The sequence below is a fragment of the Penicillium griseofulvum genome, assembly GCF_001561935.1.
Source record: "Penicillium griseofulvum strain PG3 chromosome Unknown contig_6, whole genome shotgun sequence".
Taxonomy (NCBI): domain Eukaryota; kingdom Fungi; phylum Ascomycota; class Eurotiomycetes; order Eurotiales; family Aspergillaceae; genus Penicillium; species Penicillium griseofulvum.
In genome coordinates, this window is record NW_024467419.1 from 598,750 (window position 1) to 626,490 (window position 27,741).

Consider the following 27,741-nt stretch of genomic DNA (forward strand, 5'->3'; position numbering starts at 1 on the left):
AGAGCTCTGCCTTGAGGGTATGTAACCGAAAGGGTAGATTGGTTGGACTCCTGGGCAGACCCCTGGATGCAAGGGGCAACATTAGCTAAGCGTTATATAACTGGAGCCCTGGAGCTCTCGACGCCATCCATCGCCTCAAGTCCGACTTTGCCTCCGGACACCATCTATCATGGCATCATTTTTGTTGGCTAGCCCTATACGGCTACAAGGAGATTGCTCTTCCGATATGTTCACTCTTGATCCCACGCTATCTCTTCATTCTGTTAGCCCCAACGGCGGGGTACATATCCAATAGGTCCACTGTACACGCGACAAGTGTTGATATTGATTGCTTCAACCCGTGACAACACTGTCCAACTGATTTATACGTAAATCCTCGAAATCCAACCGTCCTTTTTTTTCCCTTTCAAGTTGCCTGATACAAATAAACAACCTTTCATCAGGTAAGTCATCACTCATTGACACTCTGTGAGTCATTCTAATGGTGTTATTACTTGCAGACTAGCAAGTTTCATCATGCCAATTGATTATCTTGCAACGGAGCTTCTGCTCCATATATTTCGTTCATGTGACTCAGTATCCGATGTCTTGAATTTATCAGCCATCTGCCGTCGACTCCACCACGTCCTTAATTCGACAAGCAAATTGGATATACTCGCCAGTGTCGCGGAGACCGAATTTGGTCCCCTTGATGATATCATTCAAGTGGTGACGCAAAATGAGAGCCAGCCCGTTCATCACATTCGACATGCACCTATGTCTGATGCCCTTCTGAAACAAGCCATTCATATCGGCCATGTGGCCCGAAAATGGGAGACCATCTACCCATTTAAGAAGTGGAAGGTAGACTTCGAGAATCGGCGCTCGCTCACAGATGAAGAGCGATTGCGGCTGCGCCGCGCAGTATACCGATTATGGTTGTATCATAGCGCATTCCATTCTCATGTTTATGATCGCCATTCCCGTAGTCTTCGCCATGTGGTATTGGAGCGCGCTCAGTTGCTCCACAACTGGTCGACCCAAGAGCTGGCCGAGATTGAGGATTTGCGCCTAGTCATGTGTGATATTGTGCAGAATCACATATGTCCTAGTAATGTGACGATTCAACGCAAATTCCGCAAGCGTTTTCCAGACAGCAACCAGCAACTCTCGTTCAATATCCACCTCAATTACCCTCCGCTTTCAACTACTCTGTCTTCGCATGGTCATTCCTTGCTCCAGAAACGCCCTGACACCTCAATTCAACAATACTTCCATACAGCCCATCCAGGTAATTATCCTGAGTCGCCAGCCAAATACCGGTCTCGATTTCGCAATGACCTCTCCCATGACCCAGGATATGAAGGCTGGGGTGACGAGATCCCGCATTACTATATTATGCAGGACATGATGAAGCTTGATCCTGGTCAAATATTATGGTTGCGCGACCATGCTTTGCTGAAGGAACAGGTAGAGGAGTATGTATGGTCTCTAGGTGAATGGTTCCGCAACAATGGCGAAACATTTGGTGATACATTGGAATATGTCATGAATGAACGTGGTCTCGAGGTTGGAGAATTTCGATCTGCAGTGGCTGCTCGTGATATGGGAATTGTCCTAGACTAGATTTGTGATTGTTGACTTTGTGTGAATTTATCGAAACAAGAATATTGGCCGCTTATGCGGCTTTGTGATGTCTTTTCAGTGGTCTCTATGATATTCCCTTTCGGTGTCTTGTTGGTAAGGTTTATAGGCCGGCAAAAGAAGGCGGAAAAGGCGTTTAATTTGTGGAATAGCCTTTGATACATTTAGACTTGTTTCACAAGGTGTCTGCTCCTTTGGGTCATAGAAAAGCTGACAAAGAAAGTACCTATAACATGCTATGTACATACTATCTATATGACGTACCACTGAATGATCATCTGAACTCATGCATATCTTCAACCCCCTGTCGTCGCTCTAAATTGTAAATAACCGTTGACACCCCTTGGGGGCTAGGGCCGCTAATTAGGTAATATGGCGCTATAAAACCTTGGGGCCCGGAGAAATAAATTGCCTTGTGGAGCACGTGGACCCATCTTCAACGCATTGACAGTTGTCTCCTTATTGGCATTGACTACAACGTACAATTCTACGTAAGGGGTGGAATGAATATACGATTTTGAGAGAATTTTCATACAAAAGCCACGCAGCCATAATGTTCGACGCCCAACAAAATTCATTGCACCACCAACTGTGTTCATCATCGTAGAAACATATCAAGCACACCAGCTGGGCGAACAGAAAAAAAAAAGGGGATCAATTTCGTCAAGGACCACGGGAAAACGAATTAAAAAAAGGACGGAAGGGGGATCCGACAGCTGTTAACATCAATTCCGGACCCCTATCTCCCCTTGTGGTTTCTCTAACAAATCCCGCCTGTGTATCATCTTTGTAGCCGTTGAATTTCAGACTCTCAACACAGATCAAGACCGTCTCAATATCACATCGCAAAAGAAGAGTCGTGGCAGTCGGTGCATCGTCCTTGCGAGGGGTAACCTAGCAGCAGCCCGGCTTCTGCTCGCTGTCTTGCTTGCTGGGGTCGATAACGGGACGGCGGTCGAGGACCTGCTGGCCACCCTCTCCGGAGTCGAGAGCCTTACTGGAAACGATGCGGTAGATTTCTGTCGAAATTAGCATTCTACACCAAATTCCAAGGAGTAAAAAACCAACCTGTAAGGATGTTCTGGAAGGCCAGCTCAACGTTGCTGGCATCAAGTGCGGAGGTCTCAATGAATGAAAGGTTGTTCTCGCCTAATCAATGTCAGCGCCACACAGTAAAACTGATTGTCGGGAAACGCACTGGCAAACTGCTTGGCCTCCTCCGTGGGGACCGCACGCAGGTGGCGCAAATCACTCTTGTTACCAACGAGCATGATGACGATGTTCGAGTCGGCGTGATCCCGGAGCTCCTTCAACCACCGGTTGACATTCTCGTAGGTCTGGTGTTTGCTGATATCGTAAACAAGTAGGGCGCCGACAGCGCCACGGTAGTAGGCAGAAGTAATCGCACGGTAGCGTTCCTGACCAGCCGTATCCCAAATCTGTGCCTTGATTGTCTTCGAGTCGACTTGAATGGACCGGGTCGCGAACTCCACACCGATCGTTGACTTCGAGTCTAGGTTGAATTCGTTGCGAGTGAAACGACTCAAGAGGTTAGATTTACCAACACCAGAGTCTCCAATAAGCACCACTGTTCACTCCACAATACCTCCGCTGTCAGCCTCGAGATCTTTTGGCAGGGGGCACAAGGGAAGGGCGGGCATCAGCATAAGGTGGCGACGTTACCTTTGAAGAGAAACTGCGGGGAGTTATCATCAGCGTATAGTTCTGAAGCATAAAGGAGCTCGTCATCCTAAATCAACTCACGTCATATTCGTCGTTGGCCATTTTGAATGTGATCGAGCTAGTAAAGCTCGAGAGGTGGTATCAAAGTACAGGTAAACGTGGCGGATAATTGAGGACTGAGGGGTGTATTTGGAAACTTTAGAAGGCAACAGCGAGATACGTCAGTACTGAGCTCGCGGCAGGCAGAAAGAAAACCAGGGGAGCACACACACGGGAAACAATAGAGGATCAACAGGGGATAGTCAGCAATGCCTGGGCCGAGTGTCTCTCCTTAATCGTGCCCCCCCCCATTGTGGGTTAGCGTGGCAATCACGTGTGTTGGCGTTTGGCGCGCGGGCGGTATCCTTTATCTACTGCCGGCAGTATTGTGCTTTCTTGCTCGCCTTGCTTTTGCTTTTACTTTATTCTCTTGTTTCCCCAATTAATCTTTATCTTACTCAACGGACATGCGTTACGGTAGGCATTCGCTCTCAGCTGATACCCACGAAGCCCGGCAATTCAAAGTTTCAACCCGCACACCGTCTCGTACATCTTGGGCATGGACATTGTACGCTGCACAATGAAGCATTTGTTGACTTACTTTGCCAGGCTACTACAATGGCGTCTGATTCTGAAATGAACAATGCCTCTGACCATGAAGATGGCGATGCCGACTCTCTGGCATCTACCTCAGAAAGTGAAGAAGAAACCGAGTACTTCGTGAAGACAATACATGCGGAACGGAGGTTCTACACAGAACCAGATTCCGAGAATGATGAGGGTACCTTCATAACTCAGTATTTGGTAGAGTGGGATGGATACAGCATGGACAGATGCACTTGGGAGCCGAAGGAAATGTTTACTTCGGAAGAGACCCTAGATGACTGGGAAGAGAAAAAAAAGCAGATTGCTGAGGGTAAAGAGCGCCGTTTTGATCTTGAGTCGTGGGAGAAGGATACGGCTTTGTTGGAAAAAAAGACAAAGAAGCGAAAAGAAGAACGAAGGCGCAAACGGGAACAAAGGGCACGGCAGAAAAACGTCCCTCAAGCTAAATCGTCTCGACTGGCCAATCGCAATATTGTAGATGCCCATGAGCCTGAAGCAGGAATTGCATCCCGTCGAGCTCCCAGTCGACTCTCCATCGATTCCACCGCTTCAGCCTTGTTTGTTCCAGCTGAAGCTCTGCCTCCATCAAAGGCGGCGCCTCGCCAATCGCAGCAACAAATAGCGCCCCCAGGATTAGCTATCTCTAGTGCGCAACAAAAACGCAACGCTCCTCTAGGATCAACAAACTTAATTGCAAAAACACAAGCAACCCCAGGGCAGCGTCCAAACTCACGACTTGCTCAGCTCGCAAAGAATATTACCGCCAAGCAGAAACCGCCGGCGAGCCAGAAGAACCCACAAGCAGCAAAGCCCAAATTGTCTTCTTTCGGTACGCGCCCGGTGGCCAAGCGTGCGTACTGTGATAGGAAGTGGCGCGAGCGAGCGCCGGATTTATCACATATGGAGCTGATGAAGCCTTCTGAATTCGCACCAAGGATGAACATCCCCCATACCACCCTAGTCGTTGGCCCATCTGTAACAAGTCCCAGATCCTCGGAAGCCGAAAATCAACCTGCTTCTGAGAATCCAGTCAGCTTGCCTGATCTACTACAGCCACATACTGGTCAAATAAACGATGAAATTGCGCAGCATCCAAAGAACCCCGTCGTTCTCGCGTCTTCGTCGGCCATGGCTCCCCCAATGCCTCGCTCTTCGAACTTAGACTGCACTGCGTCGGTTTCGTCAGTGGCGCTGTTGCCTGCGACCAGTGCCCAGTCGAATCTAGAGAGAATCAATGGTGCTATAGATTCCACTATCTCTAGTTCTTCGCCAGATATCCGATCAAAGCCCGTTCCACCGGCGAACCTCACCCATACTACCGATTCTGCTGATTCTTTGGTCTCAACTCTTTCACCGTCAGGTGAGACTCTGACGAATCCTGCCGGGCGGTCAACCTCTGCCCTTCCTGCGCCCTCACCAGCTCCTTATCCCCATCCAGCGTCACAGGCCAATATCGATAAGCTTACCGGTCCTTCGGCGCCTACTAGCTCAGTGGCCCCTTCAGTTGTTCTTCCAGAGGCCCGTGAGGACATTACTTCTGTGAAATCTACTAGACCCTCGGGTTCTGATATTACACCTCTTTCGTCAGTCATTACAACCAAGCCTCGTGCAATGGTCATTCTCGAGAGGAGGCCTGGCGAGAACCAAACCTCGCTGGAGAGCTGCGATACAGTCCGAGGTTGGGACACCTATAGACCAGATTCATCCAGACAGCCTGCTTACACAATCATGGCCGATACCTACCGACCCTCAGAGCTCTCTCGTCGGCAATCACCATCTCGGCGGTCATCTCCACGTCGACGGTCACCGCCCTATCGACGGTCACGGTCTCCGCCATCTCGTCGGTCACGGTCTCCGCCATCTCGTCGGTCATCGTCCTCACGTCGGCAATCGCGATCTCGACGGTCACGGTCACCATCCTCTCGACAGCCACCGCCACCCGGTCAATTACCAGGCTCTTTCCGTGATACAAGTGGTGATTATCCGCGTCGTAGCCCATCTCCGGGTCATTCTCGGCTTGCGTCAAGATCTTCAAACTCAATTGGGTTGAATGGAAACACATTATTTAATGCTCAAGCATTTGTTCCCGCCGAACCCAGAACTGATAGGGCTGAAGCATCTGCCCAACTTAGTCGTCCCATCGCGGCCCAAGCTGCAACGATGCCGGCGCGTATTCCCCAAGGACCCCGCAATATTGCGGGATACTGGGTCCCCAAGGGAGAGACCCTTATTCACATCTTCATTGGACCTGATAAGAGACTCATGGGTGCTTTCAGAGTATGCGGCATCGATTTGGATGTCCAGAGATCTCTGATAGCGTCTAAGAATCGGAATACACACCGAGTTGAGGTTTGGTTTAAGGACCTGTGCACAGTCAGAGAGTACGAAAAATTGTGCGAATCCAGTGTGAGTGCCAGATCCGTAGATGTGTCTCTTATACACTGCTAACATTGGCTATAGGCGAAAAATTCTATACTGAGTACCGGCTGGGTTGAGGGCTTCAGCGACACCAGCGAAAATCTGTTTGGTCTAGCAGAGGATCTGCGAAAGGACGGCCTCATCGCCATTCACTATTCTCCGGTGAACAGAAACGGAGCGGGGATTGTGTGGGTTGCTTGGTCACCCGGTTCACAGGAATTCAAGTTTCCACAGCCCGATGAAGTGCCACCCGGCGTTCCTCTACTCATTGCCGCCCGCACTATGCTAGCACCAATTGAAGTTTTACGAAAAATTGGATCTAGCCAGCCTAGCGGGCGACCTCGTCCCTTGCCAGATACATCGCTTTCAATGCGCAGCGAGCCGCCTAGTGCAGGTGGTAGCCTAGAGTCTAGCACTTCCCCAAGACAGGCAAACTTTCACCATGATATGAGAATGAATGGATCCTTGCCGTCGCGAGAGAGGCCGATCTCAGCGCCAGTCCAAAGCTTTCTGCCCGCAAGTGGGCTCAGGGATAATTCAATTTGCGTTAACCCCCAACCCCAAGGTAACATCGCCACTCAAGGGGATCAAACAGATCAAACGGGGCCCCAGGTAGTTGAGGATTTCATGAAAGCCCTCAAAATCAACGTGGAAGAACTTGCGACAATTGAGGAAGGCGGGAAATCTTCCAAGGCCAGTATCTTTTACTTGCACTTTCCCTCGGACGATCCAGAAGTAAAAGAGGAACTGCGGCTTCTGCAGGTTTGCCTGGTGTACTATGAAAAGATTGTGTTAACAAGCGACAACCCTGGAGACTGGACAAAATTTGTGCAGAACAGCAGACAGGGCGTTGCCATAGTATGTGATCGACACCCACGCGGTTACAATTGTGAAACAACTAACCGGCTGCATGTAGTTTCACGAATCATTCGTCGGATACGATACGTTACAGCCTCCACTCAATTCTTTTCTTCCGACCAATTCGTTCAATTATTGGATTGTTAGGATTCGCAGACCACTCGAATTAGTTGATCCCCGTTATTGCTCACCTGGCGACTACCATTTACGCATATTCCCATATGGCGGTGTCATACTTTTCACCGAAGACGTATTGACAAACCTAAAAGGGGTGGCCATAACTCTCCAATGGATTCGGAATGCAAACAGGAACAAACGCAGATCTTGGACGTTGATGTTTCCCCCTGGGATACTTGAATGGATCGAAAGGAGACTCGATGATGAAACTCACTCGCAAGATCATGGACTGTATGTCATATCTCTTTACCGCTATTTGGGTCAAGCTTCTAACAAACTACATATAGTCTATTGCTCGTTTACTCCTTGATCATCAAGAACAACGTCGCCGACCCTCATGCAGCCTTGTTCGATAAAGCTAGTCTAGACCCGAATTCAAAGAGCAACGTCATCTCACCCGCTCTTAATGAATACGGTACTCGCACAGAGCACCACAGCCTTCGAATCGAGGGAAAAGCTGAACGCGACGCCGATCATCTGATCGAATTCTTCGCGGGGTGGTCACTGATTAACATACCACGTTTCCGGAACTTCATCGCTGTTACCTCTCTTGATGCTTCCGCTGGCGCACGATGGGAGAAATGGGGACATATCACTGTCATGCGAGGTGGCTTCGACCATTTTTTCAAACGATTCAAAATAAACTCAGAGGCCATCATGGGCTACCTGTCAGGCTCTGGTGATCCAACGCCACGACCTTCTGCTAGCCAAGTAGCTACCCCTTCGAGTGCGGCCACACCACAGACGCCTAATTGGGCATCTCACAACGCCAATGCCAATATTCATTCTACCTTTACAGGCAGCCCGAACAGTAGTGGCACGAACAAGTACCCTGCTCCCTACAAATGATTACCCGTGGACTTTCAGCCAGGGCAGGCTGCATCCCCACATAAGTATGATTCTCTTCATGCTTCCATTCCTGCTCTTGCACACCTTTTTATGATACCCTTGTTGTTTGTTGTATGTATTATGTTTAAAACTCTATGCATGAAGTGACGAAATGAACCAAATTTACGCGAAAGTCCCTCTTTAAGTACCTTGTAGCCATATAATACTAGTTTTCGTTGCATTCAACATTGAGATACAACGATTCATCGGTAATAGAAGACCTATCATATGAACATTCAGAATTTCCAAAAGTATAGCTTTGCTAAACTACGCCCTAATTGCCGCCAACTGTGATACGAAGCTGGGAAGAACAACGCCCGGAAATATTTGCAAAGTGGCCGGGTCTCAGGTGAAAGGACACCATTTATTTACATCTAACCAGTCGCTCGATTCTGGTATTCCTGGAAGTCCGATACATTGGAGCCATCCGCATCATCTTGCGTTTCGGCTTTTTGATCCTGGGGTTTCTTTTCCCCGCGCCTCTTTGCTTCCCATTGACTTTCCTCAGCTGAAATCATAGCATTGAAACGCCCACCCTGTCCACGGGCAAGATAGATTGGTTGTTCCTTACGCTCGGCCACAGCCTCCGTCACAAGGACGAATTTCACGCTCGAGCCGGGCGCTTCGAACATGGCGTCACTGAGAATAGTTTCCATCTCGGTGCGCAGCGCGCGTGCACCTGTGCCCATTGTGAAGGCATTGGCGGCGATCTTGTGGAGTGCTGGTGTGGTGAAGCGTAGCTCAATACCCGAGAGAGAGAATAGGGTAGTGTATTGGGCTAGAAGGGAATTGCGAGGTTCGGTTAGGATGCGCACAAGTAAGGGCTGAGGTAGTACGGAGAGAGCAGCGGTGACGGGAATCCTGCCGATCAGCTCCGGAATGAAGCCGTAGCTTTGCAGGTCTGAGGGTGTTAACAGGTCGAGTGCATTGAAATAGGTTGGCTCGGCACCAGAACCAGCTGGTGAGACAGAGGAGAAGAAGGGGAGGTGTTTCTTATACAGCGCTTCTTCCTCGGATCCTGGGAGGATCGGAAGTGGCTGGTTGGTAGAGACATTTGGTGATCCAGGGAAATCGCTAATATTTGAGGGGGTCCGAACCGGCTGACCGAACCCCATGGACCCACGGGATATTCGATCCATGATAGATTTGTGCAGTCCAACGAAGGCACCGGAGAAAATGAACAAAATGTTGTCCGTGCGTACATTGTACACTTCTCCTTTAGCGGCTGAGCTGGGGTTGTGGGGTTGGAATGATCCATTTCCCAGGGGGCTATTAGAGGGATAGCTATTCGGGGCACTAGTTGCGCGGGGATTCTTCTCTGGCTTGGCCTGGACCTGCACGGTTGTGCCTTCGATGATCTTGAGAAGCGCCTGTTGTACTCCTTCGCCACCGACGTCTTTGCCGTGACTAACCTTCGCAGCTGCGATCTTGTCCACCTCGTCAAGGACAATAATTCCACGTTCAGCCTTTTCCACGTTGTAGTCCGCCGCTGCCAAAAGTCGGTGAACACACACTTCCGCGTCCTCCCCAATGTAACCGGCTTGGGTGAACACAGTACAGTCGGAAATACTGAAAGGCACTGAAAGCACCCGAGCAAGAGTCTTTGCCATAAGTGTTTTTCCTACACCAGACGGTCCAAGTAATAGAATATTGGACTTCTCAAGCTGTAGCGGTGCCGTATCGGCGAAATCGGATTGCTCTAGGGGAGTGTCTGGGCGGGATTTGGGGGCTTGAGGTATGCTGGCAGTCTTCAGCACGCCTGTGATATCATCTGTTATACCGAAAAATAAATCAGAAAATGAGAGTCATCATGAGGAATCACTGTGTGATATACCGTCTAAGGGATGAGTTTCGAGTGCTTCCCTCCGCTGACGCTTCGCAAGAGCTTCGGCTGCTCCTTCCTCCCGGCGCATTAACTCTTGTACGCGCTGATAGTGATTGTACACAGCGACACTGAGCACTTTCTTTGCACGTTCCTGGCCGACGACATATTGATCGAGGTATTGCTTCAACACTTTTGGTGTGATGCGGGGGGCGCCAAAGGCCGGGGCTGAGGCTAATGGCCCGAGAGTAGGACCTCCAGTTTCACAGCTACCAGTAAAAGGCTGGCCTGTAAATTCTGACCGGTTGAATTGAGACGATGTCGGAAATGTGGAGGAGCTAGACAGCTGGCGTATTCGCGAACTAGTATATGATTGAGGAAGCCGACACCGGACAATGTCACGACGAGCCAAGGGGGCCGGGAAGCGACGCTGTAAATGCCGCCACAGCATTGCTGGGCGCCAGTAAATCACAAGGGGTAATGAAAGGCGGGTAGAGAGAGCTCGGAAGTCACAAAGTAAAGGAGAATTGGAGAGCGAGGATCAGATCAGATACCACATAGCTTAGGTTCCCCGCATGGGGCAGGTGATCTTATCTGATGAGTCATCTGATCCATCTGCTTATTTGGGCAAGTGGCCCCGGGGCATCCATCCATGGACCGGTTATTTACGAGGCAGTCGAAGCAAATTGAGAGCTACTATGTATATTTAGGATTCAATGCCTAAAAGATCTATGTCTCAAGCAGATTTGCAGATCATGTCGTTAAAAGGCCAACCCTGAAATCGTTGCAATACTCAAATACAGCCCTGGAGGGAGCCGGCGCTGACGTCATGGAGGGATATATCTTGTCTACACTCCAATGTCATTTTACTATTTAGCATGCACCCACTTGGCTGGTCGAAGTAGGGAGTCGCCTCAAGTGTGGCACGGAGTGCATATTTCGGACGTGTGGGTGGTGGCAAGTGGTACAGTTGCAGCCCACACCAACACAATCGACAGCGCTGTCAACCCATTGCAGATCTAGTGATTGCGGTTGTACTACCGACGCAACACTTGCATAGCGGTATGCCGTCACGATCCGTGGAGACTAACAAGATTGGGCTTATCTCAAATAAGCAAATACGCACATACTAGTTGATACACGGTCACCAACAACATTTCGAGGAGAACAATTCTGATCTCTAAATTTTCGAACAGGTATGGGATCCGAGGGGGCTTTCTATTTCCAGAAAGGGTTAGGTGGCTAGGATGGGATGATGCGGGATTGTACTTGAGAACTTAAGCTGGCTAGAAATTTGGCCTTCTCAAGGTGTTAAAACAGCTATAATATTTGAGGTGTTGCAAATTCAGTTCTGATTCCTACTGGTGAAAAGAGGTAGAATAATAGTGAACTATATGCTGCTCTTTCATCAATGATGGGCATTTGGTTATTGGTTGACAGGTGTTCAATAACGTCCGCAGCCCGAAATGAGGCCAAAAAGCGGTGGGTTCCCCAGGAATATAGGAATGCTTGAGCCGCAAGACCTGCTTGAAACCAGGTGTAGATTTCACCATTTAGATCCAAGAGAAGCAAGTGGCTCGGTAGTGTTTTGGTTGGGCGCAGTACACCCCAATGTGTTCGCCTTAACCCCAGCACACCCCAGCTTTTAGCAGAGTTTTTGGATGAAGTTTTCACATCATTGCAGGAGTCCACTTGTTAGACATATCCACGGATAGGAGCAACCACAGTGGCCCAGGACAAGTTATTTTGGTTTTCATCCTGGCCACCCTATTTATTCGTCTTGAACACGGGCTGCTGTTCCATGGTCTGTGAGATAAAGTTACGGAGGGCCGACCATCGACCAGCCGTCGGGTTGGACTGTGTGCTCGCCTCGCCGTTAGCAGCCGGGGCTGATGTGATGTTGGACATCTCGGTCAGGTTCTTGTTGAAGCGGTCTCGCTCCAATTTCTCGAGTTTTTCCCGGCGCTTCATAGCACCTGGCTTGTGTTTCAGAGTCTTCTGCTTGATCACATTCACTTGACTGGCGGCATCATTGGATTCCTCAGCCTCGGGCAAGGCATCGGCCAAAGATTCGAGGTTGGCGACAAGTTTTTTTGATGCTCGTCGGCGCTTGGGAGTCTTCTGAGAATTCTTCTCAATTTTAGACACGAGAGCAGCATGCTTGATCTGACGCTTATCCCTTTTGGTCGTGCGGAATTCGTCACCAAAGGCACTGGGTTTGGCTATGGCGCCTCTGCCCGAGGCAGATTTTGTTTTGCGGATAGGAGCCTGTGAAGATAGAACGATAATTAACCGGCTGAAAGTGGAACAAGATAAGTAATAGTGTAACTCACCATGACATGTGAGATCTACAGTGAGCAGTAAAAAGACGAAATTGCGACGGGGAAAAGCGAAAGGCCGGCTCCAATCCTTCACCGCCTGAGTCCACAATCCCCACCCTTTTTTCCAGGAACTCAACGCTGTTTGGCTATGAGTTTTGTCCGAGGTCAGGTCAAAATAAATAATATTTGTCAAAAGGGCGAAAAAAAATTATTATTTTTTAAAATCCGTGACGTTATCTTGTTCTCGTGAAATTGTTCCGAATTTCGACATCTTTCTGGTGACATCAGAAGCTGATCAGAAGGCAATATTTGGAAAGGCCTGAAACCTATTGGGGTCCCAACGCGATAACTTGTATGGATATTCGTCTCAACCTACGTCGGATTTGCGTTCCTCTCTCTACCATATTTCTACCTCGGTCACCCACTCAGTTCCAGACCCGATTCTTAATTCCACATTTGCCCCCGACTTCTTTGTCTTTTAAATCCACCTTCTCCGGACCCCTCTCCCGCAGATCAATTGTCTCTTCCACAAAAATGGGTTCTCTCGGTCCTTATCAGCGCAAGCACAAGATCACGGTGGTAGGCTCTGGCAACTGGTAAGTCCCTAAGAGAAACTGCAGTGGATTTGTGCTAATTATGCTTCTCAATAGGGGATGTGCCATCGCTAAGATCGTCGCCGAAAATGCGTCCAGCAACCCCGAACTGTTTGAGGAGAAGGTAGAGATGTGGGTATTTGAGGAGGATGTCGAGGTTCCAAAGACTTCTAAGAACTACAATGCATCGCTCGCCGGCCCTCAGAAATTGACTGAGGTGATTAACAGCGTTCATGAGAATGTGAAGTACCTCCCAGGAATCCAGTTGCCAGTCAACCTGCACGCCAACCCGTCCCTGGAGGATGCGGTGAAGGATAGCACAATCCTCGTTTTCAACCTACCTCACCAGTTTATTATCAAGACCTGCGAACAAATCAAGGGCAAGATCCTCCCCTACGCCCGTGGCATCTCTTGCATCAAGGGTGTGGACGTGAACTCAACAGGTATCCACCTGTTTTCCGAGACTATTGGCAGAATCCTTGGCATATATTGTGGTGCCCTGTCTGGTGCGAACATTGCCAATGAGGTCGCTCAAGAGAAGTGGTCCGAGACCAGCGTCGCCTACGATCCCCCGCACATGGACTCACAGGTGCCCACCCCCCAGCGGTCGCCTTCCTCCTCCACCACCGACTTGGTGGAGTTCCAGCACAAGGATACCACAGGTCAAATCTCGGAGGTTAAGTTGCAGGCCCTACCGTCAGCCTACCCTCCGGTCGACCATTCCGTGCTGAAGACCCTTTTCCACCGCCCTTACTTCCATGTGCGTGTTGTCAATGATGTTGCCGGCGTCTCCATCAGTGGCGCTCTTAAGAACGTTGTTGCCCTGGCCGCTGGCTGGGTTGTCGGCATGGGATGGGGTGATAACGCCAAGGCAGCCATCATGCGCGTGGGATTGATGGAGATGGTCAAGTTCGGAGACACCTTCTTCGGTGCCACTATTGACACTCGCACCTTCACCGATGAGAGTGCTGGTGTGGCAGACTTGATCACCAGCTCCAGTGGTGGTCGTAACTTCCGCTGTGCCATGTACAGCGTCCAGCGCAACCAGCCTATTGAGGAGATCGAAAAGACTGAGCTCAACGGCCAGAAATTGCAGGGTACCCTAACTGCTGTGGAAGTCAACAGCTTCCTGAAGAACCAGGGTATGGAGGATGAATTCCCTCTGTTCACTGCTGTTTTCCGTAAGAATTGCCCCCTATCTACCATTTGACCCCTCGTTCCAAGCTAACATTTCACAGGTGTTTTGGAGGGTACCATGAAGGCCGATGAGATTCCTTCTTACATTGAGCGGTAAAAAAATCCCCTTCTAATGTCCTTTGCTTATATGTTCTTGTTACTTATCAAATCATCTGGTTCCCTCATAGCCCCCCTCAAGCCCGAACCCCGACTTCTACATCACAAAATTCTAATGGCGACGACAATGGCGTTCGGTTCAGTGCTGCCCGATTATAATTTTGGAGATTGGAGATTGAACATCGTATAGACTTTCATGACCTGTATTTATGAACTGCATGCGGATTATTTTCTAGACATTTGATTGAATCTAAACCTGTTCTATAAGTGAATTTATATGTTTGTTGATATGTTGATGGTGTTGATGGTGTTGATAGCTAAAAATACCAAGGAAAATGCATGATGTCATCCCCCGCGCGGTCTGGGCTTTCTCCAGGAACATATGAGGGGAACGCCGGGTCCTCTTCCTTGCTTTTCAAGTCAGCTTTTTCTTAAATAATCTCTCCCTCTTTTTCCTTCTCACTATCGCAGTGAAAGTAGGGTGAATCGCTCCAGATTCTCCTGTGCTCTCACGATCTTTTGGTCTAGACTCTTCGACCAATCGTTATCTACCCGTCCAAATGGCCTCCCCACGTCAGGTCTACTTGCTTCCATTGAAAGATGACGGTTCCCCGGATGTGCCCGGTGGGTACATTTACCTGGCTCCTCCACCGGACTCGGGATACGTCCTTCGATTCATCATCGAAGGAACGAGTTCCATCTGCCGACAGGGCAGTCTCTGGGTGAATATCCCCGAGGAAGGAAAGCCCTTTGAACGTTACTCGTTCCGCGAGTTCAGGTAGTTCTTCCTAGTTCTTATATGTTGTGCAAATTGAGGGCGGTCGCTAAACAGAAGTAGACTGCAGCCCAACTTCAATGAGAACATTCAGATCGATATCCCCGTGACATTCGCGGGAGCGTTTGCTTTTTACACAACATTTTCTCCGCTCCCGGAGTTCTCAGTCGAGGATGTCCCTGCTCCGAAGCCAACTCAGACACCTGTTCACTACATTGATGTGTCGCCCAAACTTACCCTCCAGGGGAAAGATTTGCCGCTAAATTCACTCTCTATTTTCTCGGTGATTTCAAAATTCATGGGTCAGTATCCCACAGACTGGGATAGGCACATTCGTGGAATTGGTCAGCGGAACTATAACATGGTTCATTTCACACCTCTCATGCAGCGTGGCTCGTCCAACTCGCCCTATAGTATTTTTGATCAATTGGCATTCGACAGCACGTTTTTCCCTAATGGAGAGGATGACATCGCTTCATTGGTCGCCAAGATGGAGAAGGATTATTGCCTCCTCACATTGACTGATGTGGTCTGGAATCACACAGCCAACAATAGCAAGTGGCTGGAGGAGCATCCCGAGTCTGGATACAGCGTGGAGACCGCACCATGGCTGGAGGCAGCGCTCGAGCTGGACTCAGCGCTTTTGAAATTTGGCGATAGCCTCCAGGACGTAGGCCTTCCGACAGAGTTCAAATCCGAGGAAGACCTGGTGACAGTCATGAACGCAGCGCGCAAGCAAGCCATTGATGGAATCCGTCTATGGGAATTTTATGTTCTCGATGTGAAGAGTGATGCTAAAAGGATTTTGGACGAATGGATCAATGCAAGCATCGATCCTGCGCTCGTCAAACGAGACGAGATGCAGCAGTTCAAAAATTGGTCGCTCACGCAACAAGCCAACGTTCTTCGCGAGCTTGGAATTCCAACCGTTAGGCAGCTTCTGGGGCGGTTTGGCCGTGCCGTTGACCCAAAGTTTGGAGCAGTTGCTTTAAATGTGCTTTTTGGGGATTACAATGAGGCGCACAACAACCTCGCCGAGGTCGAAGACTACTTAACAAAGCTTCTCGATGAGGCTAACTTACCATTCTACAAGGAGTATGATGCAGATGTTGATGTTATTATGGATCAGCTGTTCAATCGCATCAAGTATCTCAGAATTGAGGATCATGGTCCCAAGATGGGTCCTGTCACCAAAGAGAACCCATTAATCGAGACTTACTTCACCCGCCTTCCTCTCAATGATGTCACAAAGAAGCACGACCCCAAAGCTCTGGCTTTGGTCAATAACGGTTGGATCTGGAATGCCGATGCCATGAAAGATAATGCCGGACCGGACTCTAGGGCCTATCTACGCCGCGAAGTTATTGTCTGGGGTGATTGCGTAAAGCTTCGATACGGATCCTCTCCCGAGGATAGTCCCTTCCTCTGGGACTTTATGACACGGTATACTCGCCTTATGGCCAAGTACTTCACTGGTTTCCGAATCGATAATTGTCATTCGACGCCGCTAGTGGTCGCAGAATATCTGCTGGACGAGGCTCGCAAAGTCCGGCCTGAACTGACCGTGTTTGCGGAACTCTTCACAGGCTCAGAGGAGGCCGACTATATCTTCGTCAAACGTTTAGGCATCAATGCTCTGATTCGCGAGGCCATGCAGGCTTGGAGCACAGAAGAGCTGAGTCGCCTCGTTCACCGTCATGGTGGTCAACCGATCGGTAGCTTTGAGATGGATTTGCCTTCTGCTGGCAGTAGCCATGCCATTGCGTCAGCTAGGTATGGAACCACGGAGGAAAAGATCACTCATATTAGGCCCTGCCCAGTACCCGCCTTATTCATGGACTGTACCCATGATAATGAGGTACCTGCTCAGAAGCGCGACGCCAGGGACACTCTGCCTAATGCTGCCCTTGTGGCAATGTGTGCCTCCGCGACTGGGAGTGTAATGGGTTACGACGAGGTGTATCCCAAACTCATCGATCTCGTACATGAGACTCGACAGTATACATCTCACTCCTCTAGTTCTGAGGGTGTGGTCGTCGGATCTGGAGAGGGCGGGATTGGCGGTATCAAGAAGCTTCTGAATGAGCTCCACACTATGATGGGGGTTGAAGGCTATGACGAAACTCACATCCATCACGATGGCGAGTTCATCACTGTTCACAGAGTCCACCCCAAGACCAGAAAAGGTATCTTCTTGATCGCACATACTGCATTCCCTGGTAATGAGAGTGGCGCCATTATCCCTCCTACTCATATTGCCGGTACTAGTGCAAAGCATATCGGATCGTGGCAGCTTGAGGTTGATGCTAGCGATGAGGCAAAGATGAAAGTTCTGGCCGATGACAAGTACCTGAAGGGTCTTCCCAGCCATACCCGCGACATTGAAGCGACGAAGATCGAGCAAAGCGACAAAGAAGTCAAAATATCTGCACTGGCCTCCCTTGTTCCTGGCTCTATTGCTCTTTTTGAGACATGGATTCCTGACGCAGATCATGATGATGGATTTGAAAACAATCTCACCAATGGCGCGGACGATGCATTCTCTGAGCTCAGCTTAGTCGATCTCAACTTTGTGCTATACCGGTGCGAAGCTGAAGAGAGAGACTCTAGCGATGGCCAAGATGGCATTTACACCATCCCAAATCATGACCCTATGGTTTATGCTGGTCTTCAGGGCTGGTGGAGTATTCTTGAGGATATCATCAAGTACAACCAACTTGGCCACCCGCTCTGCGATCACTTGCGGGAGGGTCAGTGGGCTTTGGATTACATCATCGGTCGCATGGACAAGGCAGCTTCCAAGGAAGGATACGTTGCCTTGAAAAAGCCTGCGGCATGGCTTCGTGAGAAGTTCGACGCTGTCCGCAACTTGCCCAACTTCCTTTTCCCGAGGTACTTCGCAATCATTCTACAGGTCGCATACAATGCTGCATGGAAAAGAGGTATTCATCTCCTTGGCGACAATGTGCGGCACGGCCAAGAATTCATCCATCAATTGGCCATGGTCAGTGTTCAACAAACAGGTTATGTCAAGTCCGCATCCTTGTGGCCCACTAAGATGGTCCCCAGTCTTGCAGCCGGCCTGCCTCATTTTGCAGTTGACTGGACAAGATGCTGGGGAAGAGATATCTTTATCTCTATCCGTGGCTTATTCCTTTGCACTCAACGCTTTGATGATGCTAAAGAGCATATCATTGCTTTTGCGAGTGTGCTCAAGCATGGGATGATTCCCAATCTGCTGAGCAGCGGAAAGTTGCCACGGTACAATTCCCGGGACTCTGTCTGGTTCTTCTTGCAAAGTATCCAAGACTTTGTTGAAATGGCCCCCAACGGCATTGATATCTTGCAAGAGAAGGTTCCAAGGCGATTCTTGCCTTATGACGACACTTGGTTCCCCTTCGATGATCCCCGGGCGTACTCTCAGTCTTCGACTCTACTCGAATGTGTCCAGGAAGTGTTCCAAAGACATGCTTCTGGAATGTCTTTCAGAGAATACAACGCTGGCCCCGATCTTGATAGTCAGATGAAGCCCGAAGGCTTCCAGATCGACGTCAAGGTCGACTGGGAAACGGGTTTGATCTTTGGTGGCAACCAGGATAACTGTGGCACCTGGCAAGACAAAATGGGAGAAAGCACTAAGGCCGGAAATAAGGGCTTCCCTGGAACGCCCCGCGATGGTGCTGCTATCGAAATTACCGGTCTCGCCTACAGCGCTCTGGCATGGGTGGCACGTCTCCACGAATCCAAGGTGTATCCCCATGAGGGCGTGGATATTGGCGATAGTAAAAAGATTACTTTTGCTGAATGGGCTCGCAAGATCAAAGACAACTTCGAGCGGTGCTACTTTGTTCCTCTCGATCCCAACGAAGATGGTCAGTACGACGTGGACGCGAAAATCGTCAACCGCCGAGGAATCTACAAGGATTTGTACAAGTCTGGTAAACCCTACGAAGATTACCAACTCCGTTCCAACTTCCCCATCGCAATGACAGTCGCCCCGGAGCTATTCACGCCTGCAAAGGCTCTCGTCGCTCTATCGATTGCCGACTCCGCAATCGTGGGCCCTGTGGGCATGGCGACACTGGACCCATCTGATCTCAACTACCGTCCGTACTACATCAACTCCGATGACTCTGATGACTTTGCGACTGCCAAGGGTCGCAACTACCATCAGGGTCCGGAGTGGGTCTGGCAACGCGGTTATTTCCTCCGTGCTCTATTGCATTTCGATCTTCTGCGCCGGAAGACGTCTGAGGAACGGACTGAATCTTTCCAGCAAGTTACCCGACGACTTGATGGTTGCAAGAAAGCATTGCGGGAGAGTCCTTGGAAGGGGTTAACGGAATTGTCGAACAAAGCTGGAGAGCATTGTAATGATTCGGTGAGTTACTTTCGTTCTGATATATTTTTGTACAGGATGCTAACAGCAAGTACAGTCACCCACCCAATCTTGGTCCGCTGGATGTCTCCTTGACCTCTACTATGACGCATCGAAGCACTCTTAGATTTGCTTTTTTTCGTTTTTGGATACACGATTGATTGGATATTTTTTGGACACATCACATATTAGATATCATCATGCATTGAGAGATTTTTCAGCGTTTTAACTGGGTTTGTAGTTACACCGCGTCAAATTTATTGCAATTTAAACTACATGGTCTACAGAAATGATTTCAAAGTGGATTTAATGTAGATGTCAATGTGCAATGCTGTCGCTGAAAATGTGTGCCCAAGAGATGACGATGGATGAGATGAAAACGAACAAATTGCCCATTTATTTGATATACATATTCCGCATTTCCTTTTCATGTCCTGATACGTAGCTTTCTTCTTTTCTTTTCTTTTCTTTTTTTTTTTCCTGCGACGGCGCCTCGGTATGTGGGATCCTTGATCGATGCTCTCATCTCCATTTTCTGAAAAGCAGCAGCACCTTGATAGTTTCCAATGAAACAGTGGTACCAGAACAATTACCCCTTCCTAAATTAATCATTGGAGTAACAGGCTTTTGGAGGTGGAGCTGAATAGTTTTCTATCTCATCTCTTCGGCTTTTCGCCTTTAGTTACATTATATAGAAATTCATTAAACTATGGGTAAAGAACCTCTTCTTCTCTAAGAAAGAAGAAATCGCCGAAGAGAGTGCTATATTTTCGACACTTATATACAAGATGATTCTATCCGAGAGAAGCCTAGGAAGATGAAAGGCGCCTAAGACTAAGAAGATATAGTACGGATGCTGTTACTGTTTTAATTCTTAGACTTGCGAGGTATTTCAAAAGTTGCTGCATAGTTCGAATTCGGGTACAATACTATGTATATTATAGCAGTACTGCGCAAATCGTTATAGCAGATCTCACCGACCTCTTTGAACTCCCTAGTCAGCCGTACACAGGGGTCCGTAGGTTGCACCACCCTTCACTTCTTCCCATCCCTCATTTCCAACACATCGCCAGCACCAAAACACGCCTTCAGGGTCATACTTGTGCTTCACAGACTTGAGCCAATTGTAGTTCTCTCCAAACCAATTATCCTTCCATTGGGGATCAAATCCATCAGCTTCATTCAGATACGTTCCCATGCCGGGGGTAAGATCCTCCATTGCCTTTAGCTTTTTGTAGGTAGCCTTGTCCTTGACTTCCTGGACTCCTTGCGAGCCTGCATTGAGAGGATAGAGATCGACATGCGTCAAGAGAGCATAGGTCTTACGCCATGCTGGGTTGACGGATGTGAATGGTTCCTGGTGAAGGACTCGTCCACCACCATCGAGAGACAGCGATAGTCCAGATCCAGAGGGACGGGCCCCTGGGCCTGTCTCGATAAAAAGAGTGGAAAGCATATTAGATAAGCTTTCCTGCTGGGAGACAAGTGACTTCTTGTCGAAGAATCGAGAGATCATAAGGAGGTTATCTCCAGCCTGGGCTACGTGACTTTTAGAGCCGAAGTATCCTTGGAACGTCGGGTAATGGCTGAAGGAGGAGGAGACGTAAAGGGCTGTTTCGTTGTACGGAAGCAGATCATTCACGAGGTGCTTGTTCACAAACTCCTTAGTGCTCTCAATGGTGCTGGAAGAGTTGTTGTCGAGGAGCATGATGAAGGTGTGTGCGTAGAGTGTTTTCCCTTTCATATTGAGCAACTCCCCGATACCTCCGAATCCATGGTCCGAAAGAATAGAATATTTCGATAAAACGTTGCCTGTGGCATTCACGAGATCGCTCAAGTTGCCCTTCGTTGGAGTCATGAGTAAAGTATGCGCGAGCACTGGACGCGTAGGATGTGCTTTGATTGTAGCAGATACGACAACACCGTAAGTACCACCACCTCCTCCACGCAGGGCAGTGAATAAGTCGGGGTATTGGCATGGGCTTGTTTTTACAACCTTTCCTGATGCCAAGACGACTACGTATTCGAGGACCTGATCGGTCGCCAATCCAAAGGCGTGGCTAGTCGGGCCATGACCGGCGCCCTGGATATATCCTCCAATAACCCCAACAGTCTGTGTTATCGTTAGCCTGTTTTCTGGCCATGGCCTTGAAATGAATGCTTCCTTACGCTATCATCACCTCCAACAGCGATAGAGTTGTGCTTGGCTGCAAAGTCATATACGTCTCCCCAAATATATCCACCACCGACAGTGATGGCACCTCCAGTCCAATTTGCTGGACAAGAATGGTTTGACGGAGTATAACGGGCTTGGTAAGATAGCCCGTCCTGGATGTATTTGATCCAAATCATCAGACTGCCATATCCTTGAGATCTGCCCAAGAGAACGTTAGCACATGAGGCAAACTCCAAATCGACAGGAACCAAATTTTCGTACCTTTGGACGATATCGTGGCCGGTGTTTTTAATCACCAGCCGCAAATTATTCTCTTTGGCGAATTTGATGCCAGCTGAGACATCACTTGTTTTGGTTGCATTGATCGTGTATACTGGAACGGCACCCAGTTGGCAGAGAGGGTAAGCGGCGATCGAGGCATTGATCGGAGGACAGGTCACAGCAACTGGATAGGTATAGCCGACTGGTTGGGCCTCTTGGAACTTTGAACTCGTCCATTCCTGGCTGATATCTTGACATAGCTCTGCATCCTGGCCCGGGCCGGGATAACATGGTTGAGCAATGGGCTGATTGGCTATAAGTTGACCATCAACGGATGCATTAAGGGCATTCCATTTGGAAAAAGAAGGCCAACATTCGTCAGTTGGGGTCTATTCAAATCTTGTCAGTTTCCAAGGTGTTATAACTCAAGTTGTAGAAGACATACACATTTACAAGCAGCAAAAGCGGACTGGGCTCCAGCAAGGAGCAAAAGACCTTTGAAGAACATGATTGATGAGCGTGTTGGATCATCAACTACAGTATGGAATCAATGACTTTATATATATTTTTATTTTCCATGCTTTACGGTTTAGTTACTACCTGAGCTGATCGTCAGTAGGATGCGCAATTATTTTTCCGCTCTGCCAACGATAGTTAAGGCCGCGAGCTTAGCCCCGTTAGTGAGGCAAAACAGAAGGTGGAGTTTCCATGTCTATTTTTTTTTTGGTTTTTTTTTCATATATTTTCATATCTTGATGCGGTTTGGGCTGACTTGATTCTTACGCATGAGGTCATAAAAAGCTGAATGCCCGGGGCTGTAGTAGTGCGCAACGAGCGCGCAACGAGCGCGCACCAGAAATATAAGCCGCTTTATGGGGGCCAACTTGATCATTCCAAATCACGGCTTCCTCGGCATTGGATTTCCTTAGATTAGTTCAGCGTAAATTCCTGCATTCTGTGGTGAGGCAAGTTCAAGACAACGAGAATACTAAATATGGAGAAGGACGAAGAAAGAAATGAGAAGTCCCGAGAGATTAAATAGCAGGCCTAGCACCAATCAAAAGATCACACTATACAACATAGCAAATGGATCAAGGAAAACAGTATATACGCAATGTCACACATCCCTTGTAGTCCTCTTTGTATGAATTGCTTTTAAAGTAAACATAGTGCAAGCAAGGCTCTCCTTTGGCATCACTCTTCCGTTCTACGCTGGCTAATTTATTACAATGACTTGAAGGCAGTCTTGTTGGTAAAATCTGTTGTATTATCTCAAGCAAGTTGTAGGTATATCAGTGTCGACTCAAAACCTACTGTAGCTAGAGCTAAATCCCATCACATTTGACATCTGAGGCAGAATCTTGTTGAAGAGTATTGTTAGGCTCTTCATTTGGAACAGTGGTTTTGCTCTGCTACACCATGCTTTCAAATTGAGCCTTTGATTTTTCAGCCTCTTCTTCGGTAGGCAGGTTGACAACCGCAAGGTATAAGACGTTCTTCAAGAAAACTTTCTTGAGGTGATTTCTTCCTGTGCTAGGAACTAGTCGGCCGTCTTGCGAATCCGCTGGTTTGCCAAAAAGACGATTGATCCCTAACGCTTCATTCCTCTTAGCAAGTAACTTGCCAGGACCCGGTAGAGGAACAAGACCGCCGGTGACGAGAGAAATTATCGATCCGCTGTTCACAGGATGATCTGGATCGTTAAAGCGTGACTTCATTGGTTTCCGCTGCTCAGAAGGCACTACCATTGGCGACCCAGGGTGTTTTGCTTCCTTTTTTTATCTCGTTAGCATGGTATAACAAGACTGAGGATAATAACCCACATAAAACACCATCGCTCTTCTGTCCATGTAGTCATTGACCCACTCTCCGGCGCCTTTGAACTTTTCGAGAATTCCTTGTGATTGCTCTTCCGTGTATCCACCTGCAATAATCCGATCCAACTGGGGGTAGATTAGGCTTGCAGTTTCCGGCAATTCGAGCTCAGAACTTGTCTCGCCGCTCTCCACTCGGATATTGTCCAGTTTCTTTCCGAAGTTCGACCTGTTTACATCAGGGTTGCTCCATTTCACGGCTGCCTTATTCAGGTCTACTTTTTCCTTTTTAAAGATGCTTTTCTTGAGCGAGCTGGTGGCTTTAGCCAGTGGGCCCTGTTGTGCAGGATCATCATGTTTGAATGCGATAACCATAACAAATAGCCCACGAGGCATGAACAAATCACGGTTGACCATCTCAAGAAAGGTATTTGCACGAGTTCGCTTTTGTAATTCGCGAGCAGTGCCGGCAATCACAGAGAGGACCATGCCTACAGCCATAGCGGCCGGGAATGGGAGAGATGATGTGATTTGAGCGGCGATGAAAACCACTTCAATCCAAGCAGAGGCCTATATAAAGTGTGAGTGCTTGGAATCTCAGGGAAATGGTAGCTTGTACGAACATGATTAACGACATCTAGGTATTCCAAGAATTGTAAAAAGACTTCTTGGTCGATGCCGCAGTCCTGGAGAATGGGTGCATATGCACGTACGAATCCGCGGTCCTTGTTTCTAGGACGGCGCTGAGGAATAATGACAGGACATGGAAGTCGTTGTAGATACTCGGGAGGGGGCCCCGCCATATCAACTAGCTCACGAGCCAATGCTTCCCTCTGCTTGAGCTTTCTTTCCTCTTCGTCCTCCGTCTCATCATACGAGTCGGTCAGAGTATCGTCGTATGGAAGTGCATACAAGTCTTCGCCGGAATTTGGCTGTCTCAGCCGCTCGATCATATCATCAAGCTGCCACGACAACTCGTCCTGGTTGTGATAAGCCACATGATCTGACCAAGAGTCCGATCCGACGTCAGCAGTGACTGTCTGCCCCCGAGGGACAGTGTCATCCTCTGGGTAGTATGATGAGCACAGTGAAAAAGTTCTGTCCGTGGAAACTGGCTTGGCAGAGTTGGGGTTCTCGAAGTTTTCTAGCGAGGATTCGCTAGGAGGAATGGCTTTAGGTTGATCCCTCGACGAGGGTCGATCTCGAACTGCATGGATTGCTTCTGACGCAAAGCCAAGACCCATTCGAAGGGCTTTGACAAGAAACACCATGTTGACTTGCCCCTCTGGTAGATGTGGTAGGATGGAAAGGGCAGGATGGAAAGAGTAAGATGGAAAGAGAGCCGAAATTCTCTTGACATCAGGATCTCCAATTTATCTACTTGTCACGGTCCCCCTTTGGTTTTTGATTCGTCGCTTACAAAAATTTATTAAATTTAGAATACCTCCAAATAAGCAATTCTTTGCCGCGTCTAAGCACAGAGGGGTGGGATAGATCTGCGGTTTGCAGGTACAACATAGGGCTAGGACTACTACGTTATCGTTGCCAAACCAACATACTCCGCACCATATGCCCATACGCATATGGTTAATCAAGCCAACTATTAGGAGTAAAATCTATTGGTAATCTGCGCGTATTATCACATGGGAATAGGAGAGTATGTCGAGTGAGATTTTGGTTGTGGCATTTTCGCCTTAGAAAAGTTGCGCTCGTCGCGCATTTTCTTGTCGCGGGATCGACGACACGCCCCCACGGGAAACATTTGTCAGTTGCGCGCTCGTTGCGCACTCCTTCTCTGCCGGGGAAAGTCAGAATGGACCTACTGCTAGTCCAGTGTTCGTAATCCAGTGGAGACCAGCTTGCTTTACTCAATTTATTCCCAAAAATGTTTGATTCGGTGCCCATGATCCCCTTGTCACAATCATGTCACAGCAGGAATTTGAAGTCTATACGTTACATGGAAGCAGAAATTGAATGATTATGCACATATTATCTTATAGAAATGGGATACTCCCAGGATCAACATTGGTGTTCTGGCCTTCGATCCAGTTATAAAGCTCCAGTGGGTTGGGAAGCGGGTCGAATCCTCCAAGATAAGGCCACATATTCCATGCTTCAGTTGACGTAGTCAAGTCAAAGAAAGTGCCTTCACTCATGTCTGAGTACATGGGCGAAAATTCCATCCCTGCCTCTCCTGCCTCTCCTGCCTGTCTCTCCTCTCCGTGATGACTCTCCTGCCTCTCAATTCGCCTCGAAAGGTTTTCTTTCGCCGTTCTCATCACCTGACAAAAGCCCGATATTATTTTACTGCCCACGGCATAGACGCAGCCATTAGCAAAGGCCACATCGGTTGATGTCCACGGCGCGGCAATCATAGAATCAAATCGCTGTGCGCATATGGTAAACAGCTCGAGCTGTTTCTCAAATTCGGGGTTCAATCGTCCAAAACACTTCAACTGCACAAGATTGTTTTCAACAACATTTTTGCAATGTGTGAGAACCTCCAGAGCAAGATGTTGAAGTGGAGGGCGAAAGCTTGTGTCTGCAAGCCTCAAATCTGTGCACCTAATGAAGATCTCCAAAAGACTTGTTAGTCTTTCAGGAAACTTGATTCCAAGCTGACTCAATGCCATAGCAAATGGTTCTGCTGTGCCTGCGATCATATTTTCTCTGCTTCCTCCGACTTGATCACTGATTTGAATTGCTTCATGGCTCTCAATCTCGTGGTCCCATTTCAGTCCGCCTTCCAAAGACCTTACTTTAAGGACTGAAGCATATAAAAGCCCGAGGCCCCATATCCTAGCAATAATAGAGTTGAACCTCAACTCTAAGATGGAGCGAGCAGCCTCTATCTCTTGCGAATCAAACATGCCTGATGATTTTTCCAATAAAACACAACTTGTTTTCAGTTGCTCAACGCATCTCCTCTCAGCCTCTCCAATTTCCCCAAACAGCGACCCGGGGTTGTTCCATCTTTCTTTTAAATTTGCCACAGCGTTCAATAGAATGCAGACTGACATGGCCCAATTTATGTGGAAGATAGTTCTGGGTGAGCACTGCCGATATTTCAAAACAACCTGGTACACATCGACAACAGGCGTCATCTTCGCAAGAGCTTTTCGTAAAGCATAATGTGATTTTGCAAGGTAGCCATCCAGCAATGTGTCATAATGCAAAAGCTGCAAGCGCTCTACCGTTCGACTAAAGCCAAAATCAAACTGGGCGCCATCCACAATATACAACTCAGATGGAAGCGTACCTCCTTGTTCCGAATTTTCTTCAAGTCGTTCTGCCATCCTTTGAGCTAGATGAACAAACATTTCGGACTTAATGGCACGATGTAAGACCCTTTGTGTCGTAGCTAAAGCTGTGGGTTTGTAGTCTGCTAAAAATAGGCAAACCACGACCGTGTCATGGTGCGTTGGTGGCGAAAATATAAATTCTTGGCCGATGAATGCCACGGCAAGGCGTAGACTCGATCTCAAAGAGGGGTGGCTTTTGGCTAAGGCCTCGTCAATGTCTAGAGCAGTCAAGCAGAGCAGCGCGAAGAGCAGCTTGGTTGCTGAATTGATCGACGTGAAGTCATTCGAGAGTAGGCGGCTTCTAAGTTCTACCAATCTTGGCATTGAAGGATGAAAAAAGCGATGCCAAGTCAAACTATCCTAGCTAATTAGGCAAGGGGGAGAGATGTCGGATCATGTGGACTCACCTCTTCTCAAGCGACTCTGCAGTGTCATTGTCAATGAGCTCTGTAAGAGATGCGTCCCAACATGAAGGGGGTTGAGCTATATCACTCCCAAATGCTTGATCTTTGGACAAGATTGATGAAAGAAAGAAATGGGGCTCTATCATCGATTTGAAACGCTCTTCTTTAGTCGGACGCGGAGCTAATTTCGTTCGCAACTCCTTCTGCCAATCGGGACCAATCTCCGCTGTACCGGAGAATAGATGATCTTGTATATCCTCGCTGGAAAGCGTAGAAGTGATAGGCCCATTAATTACGGTATCATTCTCTT

The 27,741-nt window shown here is 48.4% G+C and overlaps 10 protein-coding genes across 10 annotated transcripts; 4 read left to right on the forward strand and 6 right to left on the reverse strand.

The window, feature by feature from the left end:
- Nucleotides 1-756: 756 nt before the first annotated feature.
- PGRI_073580 (uncharacterized protein) lies at nt 757-1,605 on the forward strand (the record flags this gene model as incomplete). The annotated part of the gene is made up of 1 exon (XM_040795072.1): nt 757-1,605. One exon carries the CDS (start codon nt 757-759, stop codon nt 1,603-1,605), a length of 849 nt encoding a protein of 282 aa, XP_040652749.1.
- Nucleotides 1,606-2,517: 912 nt separating this feature from the next.
- Nucleotides 2,518-3,408, reverse strand: PGRI_073590 (Rab family GTPase; the record flags this gene model as incomplete). The annotated part of the gene is made up of 5 exons (XM_040795073.1): nt 2,518-2,642; nt 2,692-2,772; nt 2,822-3,211; nt 3,307-3,319; nt 3,388-3,408. 5 exons carry the CDS (start codon nt 3,406-3,408, stop codon nt 2,518-2,520), a joined length of 630 nt encoding a protein of 209 aa, XP_040652750.1.
- A 555-nt stretch (nt 3,409-3,963) lies between these two features.
- Nucleotides 3,964-8,253, forward strand: PGRI_073600 (uncharacterized protein; the record flags this gene model as incomplete). Its single annotated transcript, XM_040795074.1, has 6 exons — nt 3,964-5,629; nt 5,707-5,893; nt 6,084-6,357; nt 6,412-7,227; nt 7,286-7,635; nt 7,692-8,253. 6 exons carry the CDS (start codon nt 3,964-3,966, stop codon nt 8,251-8,253), a joined length of 3,855 nt encoding a protein of 1,284 aa, XP_040652751.1.
- Nucleotides 8,254-8,666: 413 nt separating this feature from the next.
- PGRI_073610 (putative ATP-dependent Clp protease) lies at nt 8,667-10,565 on the reverse strand (the record flags this gene model as incomplete). Its single annotated transcript, XM_040795075.1, has 2 exons — nt 8,667-10,063; nt 10,127-10,565. 2 exons carry the CDS (start codon nt 10,563-10,565, stop codon nt 8,667-8,669), a joined length of 1,836 nt encoding a protein of 611 aa, XP_040652752.1.
- A 1,316-nt stretch (nt 10,566-11,881) lies between these two features.
- Nucleotides 11,882-12,450, reverse strand: PGRI_073620 (FAM207/SLX9 family protein; the record flags this gene model as incomplete). Its single annotated transcript, XM_040795076.1, has 2 exons — nt 11,882-12,382; nt 12,448-12,450. The coding sequence occupies 2 exons, from the start codon at nt 12,448-12,450 to the stop codon at nt 11,882-11,884; spliced, it is 504 nt and encodes a 167-aa protein (XP_040652753.1).
- Nucleotides 12,451-12,969: 519 nt separating this feature from the next.
- Nucleotides 12,970-14,322, forward strand: PGRI_073630 (glycerol-3-phosphate dehydrogenase family protein; the record flags this gene model as incomplete). Its single annotated transcript, XM_040795077.1, has 3 exons — nt 12,970-13,031; nt 13,086-14,209; nt 14,267-14,322. 3 exons carry the CDS (start codon nt 12,970-12,972, stop codon nt 14,320-14,322), a joined length of 1,242 nt encoding a protein of 413 aa, XP_040652754.1.
- Nucleotides 14,323-14,881: 559 nt separating this feature from the next.
- Nucleotides 14,882-19,601, forward strand: PGRI_073640 (putative glycogen debranching enzyme Gdb1; the record flags this gene model as incomplete). The annotated part of the gene is made up of 3 exons (XM_040795078.1): nt 14,882-15,099; nt 15,160-19,477; nt 19,533-19,601. 3 exons carry the CDS (start codon nt 14,882-14,884, stop codon nt 19,599-19,601), a joined length of 4,605 nt encoding a protein of 1,534 aa, XP_040652755.1.
- Nucleotides 19,602-20,468: 867 nt separating this feature from the next.
- On the reverse strand, nt 20,469-22,419 carry PGRI_073650 (FAD-dependent oxidoreductase; the record flags this gene model as incomplete). Its single annotated transcript, XM_040795079.1, has 4 exons — nt 20,469-21,587; nt 21,644-21,848; nt 21,912-22,300; nt 22,357-22,419. The coding sequence occupies 4 exons, from the start codon at nt 22,417-22,419 to the stop codon at nt 20,469-20,471; spliced, it is 1,776 nt and encodes a 591-aa protein (XP_040652756.1).
- Nucleotides 22,420-23,323: 904 nt separating this feature from the next.
- On the reverse strand, nt 23,324-24,996 carry PGRI_073660 (uncharacterized protein; the record flags this gene model as incomplete). Its single annotated transcript, XM_040795080.1, has 3 exons — nt 23,324-23,683; nt 23,735-24,295; nt 24,349-24,996. The coding sequence occupies 3 exons, from the start codon at nt 24,994-24,996 to the stop codon at nt 23,324-23,326; spliced, it is 1,569 nt and encodes a 522-aa protein (XP_040652757.1).
- Nucleotides 24,997-25,719: 723 nt separating this feature from the next.
- PGRI_073670 (uncharacterized protein) lies at nt 25,720-27,045 on the reverse strand (the record flags this gene model as incomplete). Its single annotated transcript, XM_040795081.1, has 1 exon — nt 25,720-27,045. One exon carries the CDS (start codon nt 27,043-27,045, stop codon nt 25,720-25,722), a length of 1,326 nt encoding a protein of 441 aa, XP_040652758.1.
- Between the last annotated feature and the right edge of the window lie 696 nt (nt 27,046-27,741).